The sequence below is a fragment of the Anopheles gambiae genome, chromosome 2, assembly GCF_943734735.2.
Source record: "Anopheles gambiae chromosome 2, idAnoGambNW_F1_1, whole genome shotgun sequence".
Classification (NCBI taxonomy): domain Eukaryota; kingdom Metazoa; phylum Arthropoda; class Insecta; order Diptera; family Culicidae; genus Anopheles; species Anopheles gambiae.
Genome location: NC_064601.1, coordinates 95,519,947 through 95,545,560, shown reverse-complemented (window position 1 = coordinate 95,545,560; position 25,614 = coordinate 95,519,947). Strand labels below are relative to the sequence as shown.

The window sequence follows — 25,614 nt, the reverse complement described above, 5'->3', positions numbered from 1 at the left end:
TTTAAATTATCAAAGTATTATTCATTCATTCTGTCTGTGTTTTTTTGTTCTCTCTATAATGTGAGGTTTGTCAAAACTATTCCTTAACCTGGGCTCTTTTTGCTTTTGTATGGTTCTTCCCATCTCCCTGTGTTTCTGTGTGTGTCTCTGTGTCTCTGATCTGCTCTAAATTGGTCTGTGAATCTGTTGCGCAAGTAATGAGCAAAACGCTCACCCTCACCCCTCCTTTTGCGCTGCTGTGTAAAGATCAACTTTGCTTTGTTTTATTCTGTGGCGATGTTGAAACGATGTCGTACGAGCATAATACAAAACTTCTAATACACACGGCACGCAAACAAACACACACACTAAGGATGATGGTGTATTGCATTTTTTTTTGTTTTGTTTCGCTGTCTCTCTCTCTATAAACCTAACAAGGAAAACAATCGATGCTGCACAATTTGCAGTGTTCGTGTGTGTGTTTGTGTGTTTGTGTGATTTTTTGTTTAAATCTGACCACCATAAAGTTTAACCCACTAGAAAATTACCTATCACTAAACATTCTAGCATTGCTACAACAAAACAAAAAAAAGACTAAAAAACAAACAAAAAATAAGGAAAACCAGCAATTAACACACTTTCAAACACCCACGTGATTAGTGTGGTGCTAGAGTGTGTGTGAGTGTTTATATAGGAAAAAAAGGGTAGCTGGGAGGAAGGGGTAAGGTAAAGAGAAGCAAACATTATTTAGCTAAAACACGTTTCCTCTTCTCTCTCTCTCTCTCTCTCTCTCTCTCTCTCTCTCTCTCTCTCTCTCTCTCTCTCTCTCTGTCTCTTATTATTGTTAATGTTATTATTATACTATCTGTCTGTTTCGTCCTTCGTCCTCTTTTGCACCGTGCCTGACTACTTAACGAACTAAGTGTTTTTGTATGCATACCTACATATATATTTGTATATATTAATGGTTTCTTTTCATCCTTTCGTAATCCTCCTTTAATTCCTCTCATTTCCGCTATCGCTGTTTGCCGGTGCCGCCGAACTGTGTGTTTAGCTTTCATTCATGTTTATGCACAGTAGGCGAGCGGCAGCGCCACGGACCGACCATATACAAGTAAAAAAACAAAACCATAAGCGTGTGCTAATGCACTGCTGCACTTAACACACTTTAACACTACACTGTAATATACTTGTGTGTGTGTTTGCAATATCTTGCAGTATCTTGTAGATAGCAGTAATTGTTAGGTATAAATTATAAAACTTTTCTTCTTGTTTCATTTTGTTTTGTTTTTTTTTACAGCTATGCATCTTTACACGATCATTACACCTTTGCTTCCTTTTTTCCATTTCACTTGTTTGATATGAAAGATCACCGAGCCTGGTCTGTATGTGTGTGTGTGTGTGTTTGTGTGTGAGTGTTGGTTTTCATATTGCTACACGCTACTAATAATGCAGGCTTACTTTTACAAGAAAAGAATTTACAATTTCATTATTCCCTACACGCACTTGTGCCTTTTGTTTTAATAATTAACTTACAATATTGTTAATTGTCCTGCCTAACACGCACTGCTAAAAATGTATCCATAATTAGCGACCTCCCTCCCTCGCGTGCTCCTCGAGAGACAGAGGTCCACACATTTTATGTATTGTATATGCATTGTTTGTGTCTTTATATCTAGCCGTTGATAAAACTCCAAACACGTGGTGATGTTTCTGTGTTAGCGATGAAACAGTACATGCATTACTTCTCATACACTAAACTGCTGACAGATCGGTGTGTGATCTATCTTTGCACAATTATTATTACACTACTGCTGCTTATCACACACTTCAACACATACACACTCAATACACACATACACAGTTGTTTTTAGTATGAACCAAAAGTGGGCTCTCCTTTCTATCCCCTTATGGATCACTCTTTAAGGCTCGTTCGCTACTACGACTTTGGTCTGCTTTTCGCTCCATGCTACCCTTCTCACTCACTCACACACGCACTAATCGGTCAAAATTTACACTTGCTGTAGATAAAACTATTCGATACGTGTACGTGTTTTAATTGAATTACTTAATAAAACAATTTACATGATGTCTACTATCCCTTCCTGTATAAAAACAAAACGATTTTCTATCTTTTCTTTTCTGTTGGCTTCCTCCGAAACTGAACACACCAGAAGATGATCAGGGACAGAAAAGGGATGCTGCTGTACAATGCGTTTTGGTTGGCATTCACCGAATAAAAGAGTAGTTAACGCGGCCTACGCTGATGGAAGGTTGGTTGAAACCTCACCCAAGAGCTGCACCGCCGCCACTGATCCTTCATTCGCGTCGTTATGGCCTGTCGCTTGTCCTATTTGCTATTTTACACTTCTCGCGTGTGTGTGTGTGTTTGCATTGATTTGGTACTACTACACACCATTGTTCTAAACGTGCACCTCCTTCGGTGTAAGGAAGCTGCCGAATCGAAAGCATCGCTCTATAAATCAAGGGCAAACGATTGAGATTCATATTGCTGCGTTCCATATATTCCTCATTATTAACCCTGCACGAACAGTCAAAGCCTACTTCACTGCGTTTCCTCTGCCATGTAAGTGCACTTTTCCTTGTTATTTACATTTTGTTGTTGGAAAACGATTCCTTTTTTATCGGAAAGCGTCTTTCTCCCTCTACTTTCACATCTTTCTCTTCTTTAGCTACCATTTCTCCCGTTACCAGACATATACGTGGTAAACAAAAAAAAAAACAATGAATTTAAATCTAAATGATCGGATTTAAACAAAAATCATTCGTGATATACATTTTGAGATAGCAGAAGAGGGGGAAAAAATTACAAAAGAGCTAAAGCTATAAGTAATGCAAACAAAACGAACGTATGTATATATGTACAAAATGATTCCACAAGTCGCGCAACGCAAAATGGTGAAGAAAAGAATCTACAAAAACCATATCACACCTTTTATAGTAAAGGAGGCGGCAGGTCAGTACCAGTATAAAACGTCAACCCTTTTCGTCCGTACCCGCGTGATCAGAGGCTGATATTTCAAAAATAAAAACGCTCCACCTCGCTGCACTGACTACTGTTTAGGGTGCAGTAATTTAAAATCATTCTCCTGGTGAGTGTACGATAGAGCTAAAGGCCATGCACATGTAGAATAAAATAAGAAACGGTTCCTTGCTCATGTCTCTCATTTACCTAAAACAAAGTGTATACTCTAAAAAACCATACTTTAACCAGTAGCGCAATACAACTGTACAGTGTGTGGGTGTGTGTGTTTGTGTGTGCAAAATTAAACCGTAATAAAGAGCAACCGTAACACAACGATAGGCTCATCCAGAAGCTTGCCCATCCATCCATTCATCCATCTCCCTTCCCGCACATCCCTTTGTGTACAATCTTTTGGTAAAAAAGGTAATAAATAAATATTAATCACTGCAATCCCTTCACATACACGCGATCGCCTCACTAAAACCGGAGGGGCTCCACCGGGCATCCGCCGCTCGTATATTATAACACCGGACCCCTGTCGCTCGACCCGTACAGTATGCTGTCATAGCCAAACGTTGGCCGTCGCCGTTGCGAAAGCGAATAGTCTTTCCGTTCCAGCTGCCGCAAGCGCTTCGGGCGCGGCTCGTCGACGCAGAGCTCGGGCCGGCGTTTGCGTATCTGGCCAAAGAGCTGCCGCTGCTGCCTGGTCACAAACGGTTTGCCCTCGCTTGCCGTGAATTGGGACCGCACGCCGCAATCGCTCTCGCTGAAACCGATAAACTGGACGCACTCCTCGTGCTCGAACCCGACGAAAACGTCCGACGGGTCGGTGCCAAGGAACAGCACGTCATCGTCGTCCGACGCGACCGAGAGCGAGCGCATCCCCGCCGTCAGCAATTGGTGGCTGCTAGCGAGGTGCAGGTTGGCAAATATCTCTTGCTTTACCAGCACCGGCGTGATCAGGTCGCTGAAGCACCACGGTTCTTTGGGTACATTGTGCCAGTTGGGGGGTGTCGATGTGGTGGTTGGTTGCAGCGGTTCCTGGTTGAATTCTTTCTCCTTTTTCACCCTCACTCCCGCCGGCGTTCGGTTTGGCGTGCGAGGGTTGACATTGCTAGCGTTGCTATTGTTATTACTACCACCACCACCACCACCACCACTACTACTTTTATCACTTTTCGCACTAGCAACAGGCAGGAGGAGAGCGGACGGTGACGGTTCTGCTGTTGGCCGTTCGTTTTCTTTGCTCTTGTTGCTACGAACTGTACTGCTTCTGCTTCGGTTTTTCTCGCCAACTTGCCTACTACTACATCTGCTACTACTACTACTACTGCTGTCCAGGGCTGGTACTACGTTCAGCGAATCGCCCAGTATCGCTTTGGTCGATTCGGAGAAATCTTCGCCACCCATAATGTCCTCTTCCGGCCTGAAGGCGGTAATAAGCTGTCCCTCCTGCTTAACGATCACTTCGCTACCAGCTTGGGCGGACTTTTCCACCGTCGCCAGCGCTGCCAGCCCGTTCTCCTCCACCACCAATTCGTTATTGTTCTTTTCCGCTTCCGGCGGCTTACTGCTGCATATTGTCTGTTCCGGCACCGTTGCTTCCACTTCCGGCACCTTGTTTGCGACGTCGAAGCTCACCATCTCGGCGTCCTCCTGCTCCTCCTCCTCCTCCACGTCGGCAACTATTTCGTCCGCCGGTTTTTCCTCCTCCAAATCCTTCCCACTTTCCTTCGCTTCGCTGTCCTTATCACTTTCATGCTCCTGTAGCGTCACGCGTTCCACCGCCGGTGCAATGCTTTCCGCTTCCGCGGGCGATGGTTCCGTCGGCTCAGTCGACGGCACGCTTGTCTCCGGCAGCGCTGCACTACTGTGCTGCTGCTCCTCCTCCTGCTCCTGCCGTACTTTCGTCACTTCATCCTCGTCGTCGTCGAGCACGATCACGACGGAACCATTCGACAAGTGGCGCGCATCGCGCATCGGGCTGCCCGAGTGCGACAGGCTGCTCTTGCTGCTCTTGCTGCGCCCGATGCCGCTCGAGGTGCTCTCCTCCAGCGAGCTGCTGTACTGCGACTCGACCGATTTCGTCGTCGATACGGACAGGTCGGCCGCCACTTCCTCCTTCTGCTGCTGGTGATGGTGTGCGGTGGTTCGTTTACTGGCTTTACTGCTCGGCGAAGCGTTCCGGTGGTCAGGCACTGCGGTTGTTTTGGAGTTCGATTTTACCACCTGCCCACTGCTGCTACTACTACTCTCCGTGCGATTGTTGGACCGGTTGTGGTGATGCTGGGATGAGGAAACCGTCGCCGTTTGCGCTACCAGCGCAGCCGCACTCCTTTGCCGCCGTGCGCTTCCCTCGTTCTGCAACCGGAAGCCGCCCTGCTCCGCCAGCTTAAATGCGTCGTACGTGTTGCGCACGTTCGTCTGCAGCTGCTCGTACGGTAGCCGGGCCTGGCTCGGCAGGCCCCGGTTGTACGGTGCGAGCGAATGCTGCTGCCCTCGCCTTCCACCGCCGGACGATTCGCACAGCAGCCACTCGTGGCCGAGCAGCTCCTGCATGGTGATGCGCTGGTCCGGATTGACCGTCAGCAGCGAGCGCACCAAACTTTTCGCCCCTTCGCTCACACCCATCCAGATGCTCGAGCTGAGATCGAACGAACCGCGCCGTATCTTGTCGGTGATGATTTCCATCTGCTTCGACGTCGAGGCAAGGTTGTCGTGACCGAAGAACTGGCGCGGCGTGAACGGTGCCTGCCCGCACAGCATCGTGTAGAGGATGACGCCGAGCGACCAGAGGTCGGTCGTTTCGAGCGAGTACGAGCTGTTGCCGGCCGTGCTCTTCTGTCCCGTGCTGCCGACGAGCACCTCGGGCGCCGCGTATCCGAGCGTACCGGCGGGCTGCGGTGCGTCGGTGCTGTCCAGCCGCTGGGCAAAGCCGAAATCGATCAGCCGCAGCTGGTCGGAGGACGACCGCTCGAGCATCACATTCTCCGGCTTCAGATCGCGATGGGCGTACCCTTGCCGGTGGATGTAGGCGACCGCATCGACCAGCTGGGAAAAGTAGCCCCGGACGCGCCCCTCGGTCAGCTGGTGCTGCTGCCGGTTGAGGTGCTGCAGCAGCTCGCCACCCTCCAGCAGCTCCAGCACGAGATAGATGTAGTTGGCGTCCTCCAGCAGCTCGACGAACCGCACCACGTGCGGGTGGCCCTGGCACTGGCGCAGCGCGTCCGCCTCGTGCCGCGCGAACGCGGCCGTGTGCGGATGGTTGAAGAGCACCTTGACGGCGAAGACACTGTTGCTGCGCAACCGCTGGCACTTGAGGCAGGTCGAGTAGGCGCCGGACCCGATGGACGGCGTGCTGGTCAGTTCGTACTTTCGGAAGAAGGGCGATTGCTGAAAGGGAACGCAAACGGTAGGCCGATTATGAAATGGAATTCTCTTTTTTTTTTTTGGTAAAGAAACGACGAACAACCCTCCCTCTTACCTTGGACGCACTTCTCCTAATGTAACTCTCGAGCGGGCGCTTGTTGTGGATCGGGATGAACTTGTTCCGATCGGTGACGTTTTTGGTAAGGAGCTTCGGTGAAACGTAGGAATAACCTGATCGAAAACAGTTCACACAAAAGCACGTTAATTTCCGCTAGGGCTTGGGGGGAACCGGCAGCGCCCTACAATACCCACCTCTAAACAAACGATCTGCATTCTTTGGCGGTTCGCACGGCTTTTCCGTCACTTCCTGCTTGGTAAACTCCGAGCTGAAGTTGCGCGTGTCGCGATCGTTCTCCGCCAGCGGCGGGTACGGCGCCTCGATCTGCTTCCGCACCAGCCGGGACCAGTTGATCGACCGCAGGAACGGGTGCGACTTCAGCTCGGACGCATCGCCCTTGCCGCTGCCGAGCCGGCGCTTCGGATCCTTCACCAGCAGCCGGCGGATGAAGTCGGTCGCCTCGGGCGACAGGTTCTCCGGGATGATCGCTTCCGTTTCCGTGATGCGGCGGGCGATTTCGTTCTGGTCGGCGGTGAACGGGGACGCACCGGTGAGCAGCTCGAACGTTAGCACACCGACCGACCACCAGTCGACGGCAGAATCGTGACCCTGCTGCGTCGGCTTCAGTATCTCGGGCGCCATATACTCGACCGTGCCGCAGAAGCTGTGCGCCCGCTCGTTCTCGTACACGAGCTCGCGCGAAAGCCCGAAGTCGGTCAGCACGATGTGCCCGTCCACGTCGACCAGAATGTTTTCCAGCTTAATATCACGATACACAATGCCCAGCTGTGACAGGAGGAGGAGGTTGGAACAGAGAGACAGAGAACGCAATTTTCGATTAGTATAAACAATCTTCCCGATCGCAACGGCAGGATTTACCTTATGCAGATGCTCGATGGCGACTATTATCTCGGCGATGTAGATCTGCACGGCCGGTTCGTCGAAATGCATTCGATTGCACAGCAGTGTAAACAGCTCGCCCCCGATCACGTAGTCCAAGATCAGGTACAGCTTGGAGTCGGTCTGGAAGGCGTAATGCATTGTGACCAGAAACGGAGCTTCCTGTATTGCTTCCAGCACCTGAGAAACGGAAAAAAACGTAGCACATTAGTATCTTGAAGTGGATGTATTGGATGATTTAGCGCGTTCAACACCTACCTGTCGTTCCGTTCGCGTGTGTTCTGCTGTCTTTTTCTTCAAGCTTACGATGCCCTTCTTCAGCACTTTCATGGCGTAGATTTTGTCCTTATCTACGCCAGTTAGTTTTTGCACCAAGTACACCGTGCCGTAAGCTGCATAGAACACAAAGGGGAGAGGATTACTATGTGGTAGAACGTCGGTGGGATATTGTTTGCCGGCGAGCGGCATAACTTACCTCCAGTTCCAAGGACTTTTAGCAGCTCGAAATCCTCCAAACTGACTTTGTCTCTGTCGTTTAGTTGCACTGCAATCGGAATAGAAAAAAGACGTATTTTGTTAGTGATGGATAAAGTTGGCAAAAATTCGTAGACGAGAACGACCCGAGATTCCGAAAATTTCGCCACCGACTCCGGAAGGTAGGACCGCACATCATTATTCGAAGTTGTTTGAAATCGTCCAGAATAGTCCAGAGTTGTTCGGAATCGTCCGGAGTCGTTCGGAGTCATCCGGAGTCGCCCAGAGTAGTTCAAAGTCGTCCGGAATCGCCAGGAGTCTTTCGAATTCTGAGTCGTCTGGAGTCGTCTGGAGTCGTCCAGAATCGTTCAGAGTCGTCAAGAGTCGTCAAGAGTCGTCCAGAGTCGTCCAGAATCGTCCGGAGTCGTCCGGAGTTGTCCAAAGTCAGAGTCTTTCGGAGTCGCCCAGATTAGTTCGGAGTCGTCCGGAATCGCCAGGAGTCTTTCGAATTCGGAGGCGTCTGGAGTCATCTGGAGTCATCTGGAGTCGTCTGGAATCGTCTGGAGTCGTCTGGAGTCGTCTGAAGTCGTCTGGAGTCGTCTGGAGTCGTCTGGAGTTGTCTGGAGTCGTCTGGAGCCGTTTGGAGTCGTATGGAGTGGTATGGAGTCGTCTGAAGTCGTATGGAGTGGTATGGAGTCGTCTGGAGTCGTCTGGAGTCGTCTGGAGTCGTCTGGAGTCGTCTGGAGTCGTCTGGAGTCGTCTGGAGTCGTCTGGAGTCGTCTGGAGTCGTCTGGAGTCGTCTGGAGTCGTCTGGAGTCGTCTGGTGTTGTCTGGAGTCGTCTGGAGTCGTCTGGAGTCGTCTGGAGTCGTCTGGAGCCGTTTGGAGTCGTATGGAGTGGTATGGAGTCGTCTGGAGTCGTATGGAGTGGTATGGAGTCGTCTGGAGTCGTCTGGAGTCGTCCATAGTCGTCTGGAGTCGTCCATAGTCGTCCAGAATCGTCCAGAGTCGTCTGGAGTCCGTTTGGAGACGGTTGACTCCAACAGACTCCGGTCGACTCTGATTGACTCCGGACGACTCTTAATCACTCGGAGTCATGGGTACGCTCCAGAGCGCACATCACTATTATGTTTATTAGGTTATTGATTAGAGAACAGCAATTTCGTAGAGTAAAGTTGATATTTAAAAAAATAAACCAATGTTTTAGATTCATGAATCAGCTTTTGAAGCGAACAATGATGAGATTTTTGCATCATCTTAGTACGATTATTCTTATAAGAATAATAATTCACCTAGAATTGGAGATTCTTCAAATATTGAATTAATGATGATTCTCAATTTTCTTTGATAATCGGTAATCGCTTATATCAATCATATCGTGTTTGTGTCTACTTCGTAATCCCGTCTAATACAGACATACTAAAAACCATTAGTACCACGACACCAGATGTTCATCAGTCAAATGTATTCAAAAAGTTCATCAAATAAAACCTCAAATTATGCCCAAATTCCGGTAAAACCTACGACTTGTTGTGCCCGTCAACCTGGCGCAATAAACAATAGGAGAACCCGCTGTAACAAGAACTGGCGCAGCATTCCACAAGAGCTTGCGGTGCCCAAATGTACACGGTAACTTTTCCAGCATACCAGGCGCTTTTTTATGTTGTTACCCTCGAGAATGGTGTCACGACACAGATCGATCCCACCCCACACCAGCAAAAGCACATTCCATCGGATAGATCCATCCTAAAAAAAACGGTGGTACGGAGTGGTTGGGTCCCAACAACCCGCACCACCATCGAGTTCTGCTCAAATCTCTCTTGTAGTACCCATCCGGTTGGCCACTTTTAGTGCGAAAAGGTGGGCTTCCATCCCCTTCCCCCTTCCAACATATCTCAACCAAAAGGCACCACAACCATGCAGGATGGGAGAACGACGTGAGATTCTTCATGTAGTTTTTACTACTCCCCTCCACTTGTCACTTGTGCTTTTTGTGGGTGTGGGTGTGAGTAATGGTGGAAGATGTTGATGATGATGTTGATGATGAAGTTGATGGGTGACAGTACGCGAGAAGAGCGCGGTATGATTTGATGACCTACTTCTTGCGTTTGCGTACGTTTGATGCCGCTAACAGTGGTGTGCGTGTGTGTATCAGTGTATCCGTGTTTGCATTAGTAGTGAGCGGCAATGTAATTGTAATAGTAGGCAATGCTGTTGCGCTACCACCTCAGCAGCCGTGGCCATCTGTGAGCGAACACACAACACAGTAGGCCGTCGTACGCCGTGTACAAAACATTGAGTGTCTCTCTCTCTCCCAGCGCTGGCAGAAACCGGCGGAACAAACGACTCAGCTAGGATTTAAATTCAGCAAAAACGGGAAAGATGCTTCAATTACTGTTTGGTCGATTAATGGATGAGATGAAGAAATTAAATATATATTCCCTTCCCTATTTCATAGCATAATTGAAATGTTTTGCCCAAACATGAGAAGAGAGAGAAAGAGAGAAAAAGAAAATCCCCGTTAGACCAGTGAGTTACACTTCCGTTAGTCGGGTGTATGTTGGGGGAGGTGGTATTTCCGAAGGCCGCGCGGTAAGCATGAAATAACGGAACCGCACCATCACAAGCGCGCGCTCACGGTTTTCTGTTATGTTGCCACCTTCCCCATCGAAGCATCCCCCCCCCAGTACTGTTGGGAGGGTTGGAGAGTTGTACTACGAACTGCTGGCATGCGCTCAAAGACAGAGAGAGAGAGAGAGCGCGAGAGTGAGAATGTGTAAGTGTGTATTTGTGCCCGTGTGCAATAGTGTTAGCGAGCGGTGAAATCTATCTTTACATAACTGCATCTCTCTCCCATCCCAACAAACACACACACACACACACACATTCACACCACCGGTTTGCCCTTCTCCAGATACACACACAAACAGTAGGCCGGAATGTTGGGCCTACTACCACCCCGGCTCCCCGGTTGCTAGTGAGGCCGTATAGTGAGAGTGACGAAGCGCCGGCACATTTCACTGGCCTTCTTGTTTCTCTTTCGCCGCGTAACGCAAAAGTGAATGAGTGAGTGCAAACTTCCACTAAGAAAAAAAGAAAGAGAGAGAGAGAGAGAAAAAGCAGGAGAGAGAGTGAGCTGCAGTAGCAGCATGCTTGCGTTTATGTTGGTTGCAAACAAACAAAATATAACACCTGTAGCATTCGCGTACAAAGCACGGATGTACGTACACTATTTGGGCGCTACTATTTTCATGTGTTAATGTGTGCGTGTGTGTTATTAGGGAAATTTCCATCCAGTGCTGTGGAGTGCACAAAATTTCCATTACACATCACACACTTCAACGCTCTCAGTGCAAATCTTCAACGTCGTCTCGAATAAATACAAACATGTTTGTCCTCATCAATGACGTACGTTTGTCATTAAACGAAGCGTTACTGTGTAACGCAAGCACGTTACATTGCTTCAGGCGTTAACACAAGCTTAGTACCCTACCACTAATCTACCTAAGTTGAAGCAGAATACAAAAGAAGGCTTTTTTTTGTTTAATTTGCACACCTCGATGCGCGATTTGAAGCGGAAAAATGGCGCAGTGACATACGACGACGACCCTCCTCCTCTCTCATTGTGTTTTATCTATTACTATTATTTTTTGTATGTCGATTTTCATTCGTCCCCTTTGCGGCTTGCTGCCGTGCGATGTTGTTTACCATTTTGCTTTGCCCGTGCTTCAAGGTTTGTTTTGCTGTTTTTTTGGTGTGTGCTTTCGGTCTCATTCACTCGCTCTCTTTCTCTCTCTAGCTCTCATTTCCTGACCACAACAATGCATGCTGGTAAAGCTTTGAAATGAACAGAAACCAAAAACAAAACAAAAAAGCTCAACAATGTGTGCGATAAGCATAAGGCTACACATGCGGCGGCTCCGTGTATTGGATTAAGTTTGCATTGTCTGCGTTTTTATACTTTAACAAACATTCCTTCAAGGGCATAGAAACAACGCTTATACATTTACAAGTTCTTTGTTTTTCATTATTTTTTTTTAATAGAAGAAAAATAAATAAAATTGCTGTACTGTAAATGTTATTTCACAATTCTGCCCTAAATAAGGCACGGTGGAGACGAAATGTACTTTCATTTTCATACACAAACACCTTCACAAACACAAAACGCTGCAAAAAAACGGAAAGTGAAAGTAGCAGGGAAGTAAACGAAGACTATCGTTACCAAATGCAGCTCTCGCTGTGATGTGGAGTGAACACTATTGTGTAGCATGATAAATTTAGCTCATTTATGATCCAATTCAAATCACCGAAAACGTCTGGGGAGCGTACACTTACTTCACTCACAGTCGCCATTTTCTCACCACAAATTTTTCCACCAAAACACATTTTGGTTGATGTTAGAGGCACAAGAGACGAAAACGTTGACATGATTTGTTCTCCTGCATCTTCTCTCCCTGTTTGATTTATTGCAATATTGCGCAAATATTATCCCATTGCAGATGATTCCAAACCCGGCGTCGTGTAACCAATACACACACACATAGGCACACCAGAGAGAGAGAGAGAGATGCACCAACAACATATCAATGTGGAATTCATTTTTGTGCGCAATACTTCTGCATTCGATAAAAACTCATCTTGGCCCGCACAAAACAAGTCGCACACACTCATAGAGAAGAGCTGTGGCTATTAAAGTTTTGCTTATTCAATAAAATTTATGATAAATAAAACAAATAGTCACTTTTAAAATGATTAACCATAACCATTTCTATACTTCTAATGCAGTGTAGCGTATAAAAACCCCAAAAAAACAACTCAAAAAACATTCACCCCAAAACTTCCACTCCGAGTGCTGCGCATCCCCATTCATCATTAACACACACACACACACACACACACTACTACAAAATCGCCACCATGACGGACTTACAATGTAGTACACTAACCCAATCCACCCACCCTGTGTCTACTACTTGCAAACTCAGCTACAGCTACCAACACACATAGGCGGAAACCCTTCTGCGCAAAACCCGCTTTACTCGTGCGCGCCGCCGCCCGCGTTTGGTGTACGCAGCATTGTGCGCACGAGCAACCAAGATTCACGACGGGTGCAATAATACAGTACACGCAGCAGCAGCAGCAGCAGCAGGCAAACAGTGCAGTGAGTGCCACACATACACATAGACAAAGACGGGCACAGAGACACTCGCGTAAAGGTATTTTTCCACGCAAACACCAACCACAATTGTGCAAAACAAATGCACAGCACACATGCAGTTGTGTGCAGTGCAGTGCAGGCTTTAAGTAAAGAAAAACGGAACCAACACATTTGCACAACGTCAGAGAGGCAAAGGCAAAGAAAAGACGTTTAAGACGCGGAACAGAAATGGCTGGATTTTGAGTTGTTGGACGAAGAGTATTCTTCAATAGTCGGGAATACAAGAAGTTGTATCCCCAAAAATAGAGCAAAATGTTAGGAACAATTCATTTAACATCACTTTACGCTAAAATACATGCTCGCAAGACTTTGCGGTTTCCTTATCATGAGGGTCATATCAGTTTACATTGCGCTGTGATGCGGTTTGATGTGTCTCAATCACGCTCAGTATTTACACTTTACAGTAGCGACGATGATAGGAACAACTTTATAATATCCATCTATAACATTAGAAGTTTGGCTCTAGCAGAAGGGCCTACAAAGTTGATGTTTAAACATTTAATCTTTTCATTCAAATTAATCAAATATTTAGACGTTTGATAGCTAAAAGAAAAGTCGTTCATATCAGCAACTATCTCTGAAATTGTGACCCCCTTTACTACGGCTGCTTCTTATCATCAAATATGCCACATAGCACCCGATTGCGAATCACAAACAAAATACAAAATGTTCTCCCAGCGCCAAACGTCTGAGTAGCTAGCTTTCTTTGTTGTCTGCGCGCTTTTCTTCCGAACGAATGATTGCAGACAACCCCAACCCTTTTCCAAAACACCCAAGGACGACAGACAATTTAATCTCGTCCCCAAAAGTCGAGACACGGGGGGGTCGAGAACATAAACCATAAACAGCCACTACTAACACAACCTGCTCTATGATGCTGATGGTCATGGTTTTTCCAACAACAAAGACTGCACCATTGGGGACTCATCTCCTCCTCCTCATCCTCCTTCCAGTGTAATGCATTTTTACAGACCAACTGATGTGTGGGGCGGAGAACCGGCAGCAATCACGTCGCCAATCAATAGTGCCACTCGCGGCATCCCCCCAGGGTTCTTTGAAATTCCTGACCTGGGGGACGACAGAAACTGGGAAAACTTTGTGTGTGTGCGTCTTCAACCCTTCCCGGGCCCCAAGAATCCCAAACACCGCCGACGAGACGGGTTTTTACTTGCACGTACGTACGTACAAGTCGCAAAAAGAAAAGAGGACCTTCACGAAGGTCGTCTGAAAAATGGTTAGCGCCGGAGAGAAAGTTTTTGTCGTGGGACGTGGGGAAAAAGAAATGCTACCACCACAAGTATGGAATGTGGTGGAGAAGTTTGATGAGAGTGGTGCCGTGTGTCCTTCCGAAATGGTTTATTGTTTTCCTTTTTTCTTTATGAAATTGGGGACATTAATTTATGCTTGCTGGCGCAAAACACCAAACTTCGTTGGTATTTATGGTGGTAGTTCGAAGAGAAGGAGACAAGGGTAGCTCTCAAACCGTTTTGAAAATGAAGTTTGACACGCAAAGAGATAATACTTCTTAATTAGGGCAGGCATATGCGCGCATGTTGTTTGTGTCACTGTTTGCCTCCTCAGTCTCGTCTCAATTACAAGGCTTTTAGTAGATTTTTTTTACAGAATATTTATAATTTGATTGTCATTGTTTAGATGAATCGGAATCGAATCTCGAAGCTATTGTTCTATAATGAAACTCTAAACGATAAAGAACTCTAAAGAAAAAGTTTATCACATACACCACAAATAAGGAAGCGTGTTATGATAAAAAGTAGGAAATTGTGGTTTTCCACCCAACACTTAATGCTTCCCACCACATCCTCGATAGCAATATGAAACAGTGTGTATGTAAATAAATTCAATTCAATGAAAAATAAAAACTTAAAATAATTACTTTTTTTGTTGTACGTCCTAGCTTGAAGCTTCGTTTTTTTAGTTGTAATTCTAGCACATCGATTGTGACACATGATATCAGCATATGCCACATGGCGGCTACAATCACACACACATTAACTGTTCTGGAATGGCGCAGCTTGTAACGGTCACTGACCGACCGGCCATCGGTTTGACCAAACTATGTTTGGGTTTGCTCAGGGTCAAGGTACAGCGCGAAGCACGGTCGCTGCGCTTCCGCCGTTTGCCATTGATTGGGAATAGGTTAAACATACTAATAACGTACCGCACATCGGTAGACGGTAGACATGGCAGGGGGGCAAACTACAACTAAATATATTTGCGTCGTCCAGACTTCATTGACTGGAGAGTACCAGATGTCATACCCACAAACGCACGAAAGTGTAGTCTAATGAGCCAAAAATAGGGCCCCCAAAATTGAGGAACAGTTCTCGATTGTTGAACGGATGTGTGTTATCTCAAAACGAAAAAAATAATTTTGAGAAATTGTTCATTTCACAAGGAAATTAGAAGGACAACGTTCATACAACAGTTAATTATAAACACCAAAAACAAAACGTTTTCTCTTCGTCCATTCAATCACATAAGCTCATACTTGCACGTTGCATCCGTTGCAACAGTAAAACATGAACAACTTTGAAGCGAAAATTTAGCGACCAATGCAACTCGGACTTCTGCTAACAGCACAGAAGCAAGAGAACAGTTGACTACACGTTTGTCCGTACATTGCCCACTGCCCACCATACCATACCATCGAAACAAATGTACGTTCCGGGGAAGTCGTGTTGACCTTTGGCCGACAAGCCGCCGGGGAGGGGTTGACAAAAATAACCTTACGACGAGAGCGGACGCCACGTGTGGGCCTTGGCAAGCGCACAAATACTGGAACATAACCTGGAACAGGGTAAAAAAAATACAACAACCTTTCTGTGCACAAACAAAACTGCAAAAAATGTAAAACAACAAACAAAATAACAAAACGTCCAGAGGAAAGCAGCCTACAGGCAATGTGGGACGAAGAAATGCAGCAGGCATGCAGCTCCATAGACCAAGAAAGAGAGAGAGAGGGCAAGTACAGCAAACTGTATCCCATCATCATTACTCTATTCCTAAAAGATCATCAACCAACAAGCTACCAAGTTGAAGAACCCATCAAAGTAAGTCATGGGAAAACCCGCAAACAAACTCAGTCAAAGTGCGACCCGGAAATTGTAGATGGATTGTAATGGGGGGGGGGGAGCGCACCAAGTCACAGTGAACATAACTGTTTTACTTTTCTTCTAAGCACAGCCTGCTGCTGCTGCGGTTGTCCACTTTCATTCTCAGAGGGGGGATCAGATTGACGTTTCTTCTTTTACACACACTCTCTCTCTCTCTTTTCTACACGCTCTCTTACAGCTGAGGGATTGGGGAAGAAAAATAAAACCAAAACAAGCACAGTCACTTGCTGACAGATGTATGTGTATGTTGTGGGTACGTCCCTATAGGCACAGCAACTGTGTGCAGTGGCGAAAAGCAAACGTTTGTGTCCACCACCCCACCAGAAGATCGGAAGATTGTGGGTAACATTCCCCCTATAGATGATGATGGTTGTTGTTTGTTTGTCTTCTTCTTCCCCATATTTCTGTCCCCCACCACGATAGTTAATGCGGTTTTTTGTTGTTTTCATTTGTGGTGGATGCTGAGTGATGATGAGTTACTGCACCAAACCAAATGGGGCGCAAAAGACCCATCATTCCACACTCATTTTGTCCCGTGTTTTTAGCTATCTTCTACATTATTATCGTACCGGGGCATCAGGGTGCCTCCATCGGAATTTAATAATCACTTTTATTCTTTACGATTTTTATAAGCTTAATCTAAAAAAAAGCATCTTCAAAAGATTATAATCGATGTGTCTGAGTTCAATGCGCACTGTTCCGTTTGATTGAGAGTCTTTGATCAGATTGAAATTAAACATCACCAGTCAGGACCGTTTCCATGGTGCAGTTGGCATGCGTGTGTAGCTTAAGAATATGCGCCGGCTTCCGTACTAGCCTCAAATCTCGTCTGAACTCAAAAGAAGTATCGAGATTGACAAATAATTCTACAATACTAGATATTTAAGAGGGGACATAATCTGTCAGCAGACTTAACGAAGAGTTTTACTATTGAAAATATCGTTTGTAAAATTTACTACATTTAGTTTCATTCATGTACAGCTTTGTATTTTTGTGATGTCCCTAACTGCTCCCCAACATACACACATACACAACAAACAAGCACAAACCCCCTCTCAACACTTGCAAAAAAGGTGGTATGGTTTCATTTCGGTTCTGCGTTCCGAGCGCGCGGCTCTATTCGCGAAAGGAAAACGAGGTCAAAGTCAGTTTTTAATGGGCCAAGCCAAGGTAAACCTTAACGTATCCAACGTGTGTGTGTGTGTGTGTGTGTGTGTGTGTGTGTGTGTGTGTGTGTGTGTGTGTGTGTGTGTGTGTGTGTGTGTGTGTGTGTGTGTGTGTGTGTGTGTGTGTGTGTGTGTGTGTGTGTGTGTGTGTGTGTGTGTGTGTGTGTGTGTGTGTGTGTGTGTGTGTGTGTGTGTGTGTATGTACGTGGCAAAGGGGGTAGAACAGCGAACAAGGCGGTCGTTTCATCAGCATACACCTCTCCTCCCCAATGCGCCTTCTCTCTACACACACATTGCTGACAAGTTGGATTTTTGAATGTTTTACCCCACCGTTTCCCTATTTTCATCCAATGAGTGACATACCGACGCAACGTCTAGAAAGTGCTCCAATTGCGATGAATCACATCTTTTAAAATGAAGAAACTTCGTTTTAAAAAATACAAGGATCGGGAAAGTATGCATGCTCAGGCGTACACAATTGATTCTAGCTGCTACTCAGGCTTACCTTTTGTGTTGATGGCCGATATTTTGATCATCTCCAGCTCGTCGATATCGGCCTGCGTCTGCGTCACCGGACTGTCCTGCCGCTTGGACGCATCGGTACCGTTCTGTTGCTGCTGCTGCTGCTGCTCCTTATGTCTGGCGTGCTGAAGTTGCCGCTTCTCGTCATGCTCGTCCACATCGATCACCTCGTCCTGGATGATAACGTCATCATCATCGTCCTCCTCCTCCTCCTCCTCATCCTCCTCCACCGCCTGATGCTGACCATCCTCCTCCTCCTCCTCCTCATCTTCCACATCTTCTGCCTCCTCATCGTACTCCTGATCCTGCTCTTCGTACTCCTGATCCTGCTCCTCGTCCACCTCTTCCTGCTCCTCGTCCTCCAGATACTGCTGCTGTTCGTGTTCGTCGCCATCGGCCGCCTCCTCGTACTCCTCCTCCTCATCGCCCTGCATGCCACCCTCGAGCTCCTCCTGCTCCTCGTATTCGTTGTCCTCCTCCTCCCCTTCCAGGGCTTGCCCGGCACCGTCCTCCTCCTGCTCCTCCTCATCTTCCTCGTCATCCTCTTCTCCGTGCACCGAGGACGAGGTAGTATCGCATGCGCCCGCCACCGCTCGGCCGCCCTTCCTCTGGCGCCGTGACCAGCGCACCGAGGATGAATTGACCACCGTCTGCACCTCCTCTTCATCATCCCCTTCCTCCTCGTCCTCCTCCTCATCCAACCGTATACCGTCGAGGGCTTCCAGGTAGCGATCCTCCTCCTCTTCCTGCTGTTCATCAGCGCGTCGCTGCTGCTGCTGGTCGTCATCGTCCTCGCCGCTCGTACCGTCCGAGTCGATGATCATGTGCGCTTCGCGGGCCTGCCGGTAGCCGGCGAGCTGCCGCTGCTGTCGCTGCCGCTTGCCCAGATGCTGCATCCCGATGGTGGCGTCCGCCACCACATGCTCGATCAGCGTTGCGGGCGGGATCGATTCGGACAGCCCCTTGCGCATACCGTACCCGGACAGCAGCGAGGACATGGTGCTTTCGGCCGCCCGCTGATACAGCTCTTCGATGCGGCGCGATGCAGCCATCCTGCCACCACCACCAGTCGCTGCCTGGGCTGCCTTCCGGCGGGAACCACCCGCTCCACTGCTGCTCGGTTCCTCTGCGTACAGACGGGTCTCGTGGGTGCGTGTTGCCGCTACCCGGCCACGGCTGATGCTGATGCCAGGATTGATCGCGGCCACACCTCCTCCTCCTCCACCGCCTACCCCTGCTCCGGCACGGGTACGATTGTTACGTCGCATAGCTGTGGTTGCTGTTGTTGTTGCTGTTGTTGCTGAATGTTGTTCGGAGAGTGTTTTGCACCTCTATCAACACCAGTGCTGACTCGATTGTTCAAACTTCAAACACACACACACTTTTTGTTCCGTTTAGGGGGCTCTCTTCGCTCACTCAACACATACACACACACAGACGCACTCGAGGCACGTTTCCAATTATCCTCACAATGAAAACAACGGAAGGGAGAACAGCCACCCGCGCGCGCGCCCCGGCACCGTAACAAAGCGAAACAAACGAAGAAAAAAAATCCCTCCCAGGGGGCGGGGTGGCGCTTCGCACGATACCGCACCACGGATTTGTCACGGGTGGTGAATTGTTTTCGTTTCTCTTATCACACCAGCCCACTGTGCGCACGGTGCAGGCATTTTATTTTCTTTCCCACCAAAAAAAAAAGGGCAAAAGGGGCTCCCCGTGAGGCTTGCTCCTTCTACCAGAACAGAATCTCGGAGCTTGAAACCGTCGAAACGACACTTCTTCACACACAGCACACTTTTTTGACGTTGTTTCGTTGTTGCTTCTTGTTCTTCGCACACACGCACACGCTTCTAAGCAAGGATGCCGCCGGAATTAAGTGGGGGAAATAAAAACATACACTTTTGCTTTGATCTTCTTCCTCTTTTTGTACGGGGATGCGCGTGTTGTGTTGCAGCACTTCTTCACTTTACTGAACTGTGTGGGAAAATGAGAAACGATGGAAGAAAGAAAATGAAAAACCTTAAAACATGAACACCGCCACACTAGCAAACACACACACACACACACAAACCGGATGCAAATCAATAACGCAATCGATTAGATACACATACACTCAGGGGAACCAACGCCAGCAACGGCAAGCCCTAACCGCACATCCTCGCACACTGTGTGTGTCTCAGCTGTTTGTCACACTCGCGCAACACTGTTGGCATCCTTGTTTCGATGCGCTGTTGACGGGTGGAAAAATACGAATGGCTGTGTGCTGCTCACTAGCGACACCACACAAGTCACACAACGGTATACACTCACACACACGCACACAGCGTGCAGTCGGACTCGACTGTAAACGCAGTGGAGAAGCGCATATACATGCACACCAGCGTGTTACTTTACTGTCAACTGTCGACTCACACACACGCACACTTGCAGGCACGCTCTCTGTCTCCGCCCGTACACACAGCTCGCAACTTCTTGGAGATGCTATGTGTGCTTGTGTATGTGTGTGTGTCTGTTCGAATCGTAATGCGAGAAACGCATACACACACCCTTTACAAGATGCACCACACTACACCAGCGAAAAGTTATGAATGCAATTATGAAGAACAAATCTGTTTCCACTGAAAATCACACCACGTACAGGGCCATCCATTTACATCTGTCTCCGTTTCTTTACACACACACACTCCCCTTCCGATTTGATAGCGCGCTTGAAGTGTTTTGCGGTGTGTTTATGGTAGTTTTTTCCCCCAATCCACACAAACTTACTCTCTCCCCCCCGTGTGTACGCTGGGAAGGTGCGCGCAACTACTCACACACCGCCAGTGACCGCCGACATTCGCGACAACTGCACAACGCTCGCCACAGGGCAAACACATTCACGGGGACACACGGCAAGCGAGAAGCTATAGCGAGACGGCCAAATAACGAAAAGGGCACAACACAGCACTCCGTGTAGAAACCCACAGTCGATCTCTCGCGCGCGCCTCAGCTTACTATGGTGCGAGTGTGCTGTGTGTGTGTGCGTTGCCTGTGGCGCCGCTAATCAAAACCTTCGTCCCCGTGCGATGGTATGGGTAAGCGAAAGCGTGTGCACGTTCCATCTCTTTCTCGCACGATCTCACACTCTCTCTCTCGCGCGCGCACTCCATCTCTATCCGGTTTGCTCCCATTTCGGGTGCGATTTTGAAGCGATTATTGGTCGCACTTTATTTCAACACCCAGCTAAATAAAATTACTAAAAAAAAACAAACGAACGGAGACGAAATGTGACAACCGTTCGCTGTATTTTTTGTGCAAACTCCGAATTATTTTTGAACATTAAAAGCAACCATCTTACAATTGTGGGGGGGAAGACTACACGTTCTCCCCGTGACACGTACGTATATTTATTGTACGCGGCGCAGCGGACACACACACACACACACACAAGCGTGCCCGAGCGCAAACGAGAGATGGAAAACAGTATAGCCAACCGAAAGGGAGAAAATCCTCCCTTCTGGGGTGATGTGCGGCGATCTCTTGCGGGGTTTTGCTGCTCGCGAGAAGACCGTGTATGTGTCCGTCCCCCTTTTTAGCGCGGCCCAATGCACCGATTTTGATATCCAAGGGAAGTAAAGAAATTGTGCGCGCGCGTGTGTGTATGTGTGTGAGAGAAAAGATATCTTTCTTATGCTACCACACAAATGATCACCGAGGGAAATGCAGATCACTTTTTTGGGGTGTTCTGCCATGCAAACGAAAATGAAGTAAAAAATGTATGTCGCTTCAACACAACTATACTGGAATATTCGTGTACTTGGAAAAACGTTGCTGTACTATTGTACAATGCAGTTCTTTTTTCCGTTCTAAGAAGACAAGCCAGTCAAAGGAGTACAATAAAATAATGTAAAAGTATAAAAATAGCCCCTCACTGTGTGTGTGTATTGCAAACCTCGCTTGTGACAGGTTTCCTTTTTGTTGTCTCGTGACAATGTGGAAATTGGCCGCACTAAAACACACACACAGCCTGCTACTGTTCTCCTTCACACCTTCACTGCCATTGCAGGGAATAGAAAAATCAATCCGCACGACAATCCAAGAAAGCAATGAAGTTCTGCCAGTTTTTGCTGGAATGTAAGTTTCCTTTCGACGGGAGCGAAGCTTTACTTTCCACAGCAGCAACACGGCCCCACGGTGTGTCCTTAGCGCTGCTAATACACAACACAGCCACACGCAGCACACGGCACAAGAAAAGCCCAATTCTCGTTGATAAATTCTTACGCACCACCATTGGGCGGCACACACACACGCACACATGCACACACGGTACAATTTCCTGCATACATAAACAAACACAGAAAGTCACACAACAGAACGGGGCAGCAGCAAATCCAAAACCCGGGGGGGGGAAGAAAAAGAAAGTTCGCACTTCTTTTCTGCGGTTGCTAGGTCGATGAAGGATTTTCAATCATGGCGTAGAGCGTGAGTGAGTGTGTGTGTGCTGCTGCTGCTTTACCTGCCCTCTGAAAACACAACACACAGCAACACAGCAGAAAACAACACACAAGAGACGGGGGGCTCTTAACACCACAACTCTTTACCTCTCTCGCACTGTGTCGCACACCGCGAGTTACTTTTTTCTTTTCTTTTCTTGTCTTGCACGATTTACACTGGTGGTGTGTATAGAAATCCGATTTGCGATTAGCTTCCTTGAAATATGTTGGAAACGCTAGCGCTTCTGATATATGCACCGTCCGATTTTCACGCTTCCACACACGTCCGTTCGCGCTCACGCACTTACGTACACAAGCGCACACGCGAAACAGTTCTGCCAAAGAAAATCGGCTGCCCGTTCGCCCGCTGACTGTTCGCGACCGCACAGTGGTCGGCTCGCGGTCGAAATCTGCCGACGGGAAGTAAAATTTGGAGTGACTAATTTTTTAGCTTATGTTTTATGTTAATATTGCAGATGAAATTGTCCTATCTTTGTAAAATTTCAATATTAAATTTGGCATAGAAATGACATGGAATTTGTGGGCGCTGCCGAAACGCTCGTTAACATGCTACGGGGCAGAGTTCAGGTGGTAGTCTACTAGGCGGACTAACGAGACTAGGCGGACTAACTAGATGTAGGGATTCAGATGGGATCGGAATCAAGCTAATCGGAATCGATCTAAATTTCAGCTTATCTAGAGCTAAACTTATCTAGAGCGAAGATAGATGTAATTAGAGTTAAGTTAGGAAGTAAGAAAGAATAAACTGTCTCTTTGATCTACAAACCACCGAGTAGTACGGTTGACTGTGCGAAGCTCCCATATAGACTAGGCGGACATTTTTGTTTATATTTTGAATTTACTATGTTTTCCATACATAACTTAAAGACATGCTTCTGTCTAACTTCCAAGTGATTCTATTCGATCTTGCACGAACCATCTCGTTTGTTATACAGGTGCCAGAAGAGCCCGATCCATGTACATATTCCCCTATGCCAGCGATCGGCAAAGTTTGCCAATCACTACCTTATGTCAAACAGAGAGAACAACACATCAACAAATGTCCCCTGGGTCAAAGTGCTAGAACGTTGCTTGTTTGTCATAATTTGGTTGATTTCGTTGAAATTTTGCCGGAAGAATTTGTTTCCTGTCTGGCGTCTAGACGAGTAGAGCATTCAAAGCATTGTTGAGAGCAGGTTTTAAGTTTATCGTAGCACAGTTGCGCAGAGCTTGTTGACATTCCTAGTAACGATCTAGGCATTAGAAATCAGACCGTTGCCAGGCTCACAGATCAAAGCAATCGTTTGGCACGGAAAATATAAGCGTAGAATGAAAAGGATTCGACATGTTGCGGAAGCTATTTCGCCGTATATTTTGTCCGTGTTCGCGAAAGCCATCAGAGGAAAGTGAAGAGCACGAGACACCGGAAAAGGCGACCATTCAAGAGCTCGTTGTAGGAACGCCCACGGTTGATGGAAAGAAACGACCAGTTTCAAGGTATGCTGACTGAAAGAAGCAGTACTGTTTTGCCATTTCTTACCATACAAGTGATTTGTACACTGTTTCATGAAACGTTCCAGAAATATCGACATACCGGCACCGCGCTGGAGCATTGTTGGGTCTCACACTGAGCGGGAGATGAAGATGCTTACTTCCAGAACATTGCATGAAATAGAAACCAAAGGTATCTTTCTTGCGACTAATGGGATGCTTTCGATTTACAACACTTATCATCCTTCCATCGGGTATGATTGCAGCTGTTACGAGGAAGAACAAATCTCGCCGACGTGCGTACGAACCGGGCGATGTAGGAGGAATGCGAATGGTACAAGTGCAGCTGCCTCAATCAAATAAGAACGCGACCAATAACGCGCCTACTACCATCACCCCGAAGGACGATCATCACACGTGGGACAATCACAGCGGCAACGATAATGTGGGGAACGACAAACTGGAGGGCATGCCATAAGCTTGTTATGTTCTTTCAAAATATTAAATAAACACGATGTGTTTAGTTGGAGCTTGGACGCTAAATCATGCGCAGCGCGAGCTGCGCATTCCTTTTTATTCGAAACTGACAGCATGTCAAGACGGATCGCTATCGCTTAAACCGTGCACAACGGTTTCAGGTCATGGCAATATTGGTCATAATGCCATAACACGCCCAACCAAATTTTTTTTTTTTTTTTTTTTTTTTTTTTTTTTTTTTTTTTTTTTTTTTTTTTTTTTACGTACAATATTTCTTAATCCTATTTTTATGGACGATTTCTGTTCTATCACCTATCTTTAGTTCAACATTTGGACCGATTTCTTTAATAATAGTATAAGGTCCTAAAAATGGTTGCTCTAACTTACTAGCCGTTTCATTTCTCAACAAACATTGATCTCCTGGCTCAAAAATCTTGATTTTACTTGTTTGGTCATACTTTAATTTTACCTTATGTTTGTTATTTATGAGCTTTTCTCTGACTTCTCGATGTGAAATTACCAATTTAGCTTGTAAGGTTTTTATATAGTTGTCTAAATCGTAATGCATTTCCTTTTTAGGGTTTTCTAAGCAATTCGAAGGAATATTAGGCAGTCGGCCATATAATAAAAAGAAAGGGGAATAACCTGTTACTGTATGTACAATGTTGTTGTACGAAAACTCATAGAATTGAATCCAATCCTTCCAAGCTAGTGGGTTGTCTTTGCAATGAATTCTTAGGAAATTCCCTAACATTTTATGTGAATTTTCCAAGGCTCCTATGCTTTCATGGTGATATGCCGTGGAATTTAGTTTTTCAATATTAAGTTGTTTGCAAAGTTCGATGAATAGTTTTGACATAAACTCTGCTCCTCTATCCGTGCAAATGATTTTTGGTATCCCATATTTGAGAATTACTTTTTCTACGAATGCCTTTGCTACCGTTTCCGTTCTTTTGTCTGTAATAGGTGTTGCTGTGATGAATTTAGTAAGATCGCATTGTGTTGTCAAAATATATTCACAACCTTCTACTTTCACAAGTGGTCCTACCAAATCTAAATATATTTTTTCCATGGGCTCGCTAGCAGTAGACGTTATTGTTAATGGTATTTTTGGTTCACTTATCTTTTTGTTCACCTGACACTCTTTACATTTTTTAACCATGTTCCGTACATCTGTATCTATGCCCTTCCATGTATATCGTTGTTTAATGGTTTTCAACATTCTATTTACTCCTGCATGTCCTGCTGTAGGCAGAATATGATGATCGTTCATAATGAGCAATTTTAATTCTTTTTCACAATTTTTGATT

The 25,614-nt window shown here is 46.7% G+C and overlaps 2 protein-coding genes across 7 annotated transcripts; one reads left to right on the top strand and one right to left on the bottom strand.

The window, feature by feature from the left end:
- LOC1276766 (uncharacterized) lies at positions 1 to 22,681 on the bottom strand. Of its 6 annotated transcripts, none has more exons than XM_061641378.1 (8): positions 22,595 to 22,681; positions 17,848 to 19,838; positions 7,828 to 7,896; positions 7,611 to 7,744; positions 7,332 to 7,532; positions 6,647 to 7,238; positions 6,450 to 6,565; positions 1 to 6,358 (listed from the first exon to the last, which is right to left on the bottom strand). In XM_061641378.1, exons 2-8 carry the CDS (start codon positions 19,130 to 19,132, stop codon positions 3,485 to 3,487), a joined length of 5,271 nt encoding a protein of 1,756 aa, XP_061497362.1. In that variant the 5' UTR covers positions 19,133 to 19,838; positions 22,595 to 22,681; the 3' UTR covers positions 1 to 3,484. The 6 variants fall into 6 exon arrangements, with proteins under 6 accessions (XP_061497362.1, XP_061497363.1, XP_061497361.1 ...); XM_061641379.1 differs by having other exon boundaries at positions 22,360 to 22,646; XM_061641377.1 differs by lacking the exon at positions 22,595 to 22,681 and adding an exon at positions 22,445 to 22,586.
- Positions 22,682 to 22,799: 118 nt separating this feature from the next.
- Positions 22,800 to 24,342, top strand: LOC3290102 (uncharacterized). The gene is made up of 3 exons (XM_556786.4): positions 22,800 to 23,833; positions 23,917 to 24,020; positions 24,094 to 24,342. The coding sequence occupies exons 1-3, from the start codon at positions 23,682 to 23,684 to the stop codon at positions 24,303 to 24,305; spliced, it is 468 nt and encodes a 155-aa protein (XP_556786.3). The 5' UTR covers positions 22,800 to 23,681; the 3' UTR covers positions 24,306 to 24,342.
- Positions 24,343 to 25,614: the final 1,272 nt, after the last annotated feature.

Coding starts and splice junctions, on each gene's coding strand:
- LOC1276766 (XM_061641378.1), bottom strand. CDS start 19,132: ATGCGACGTAACAATCGTACCCGTGCCGGAGCAGGGGTAGGCGGTGGA. Junction 7,533..7,610: donor ACACGCGAACGGAACGACAG/GTAGGTGTTGAA, acceptor TCCGTTTCTCAG/GTGCTGGAAGCAATACAGGA. Junction 6,566..6,646: donor TGCAGATCGTTTGTTTAGAG/GTGGGTATTGTA, acceptor GTTTTCGATCAG/GTTATTCCTACGTTTCACCG.
- LOC3290102 (XM_556786.4), top strand. CDS start 23,682: ATGTTGCGGAAGCTATTTCGCCGTATATTTTGTCCGTGTTCGCGAAAG. Junction 23,834..23,916: donor AAGAAACGACCAGTTTCAAG/GTATGCTGACTG, acceptor GAAACGTTCCAG/AAATATCGACATACCGGCAC. Junction 24,021..24,093: donor GCATGAAATAGAAACCAAAG/GTATCTTTCTTG, acceptor GTATGATTGCAG/CTGTTACGAGGAAGAACAAA.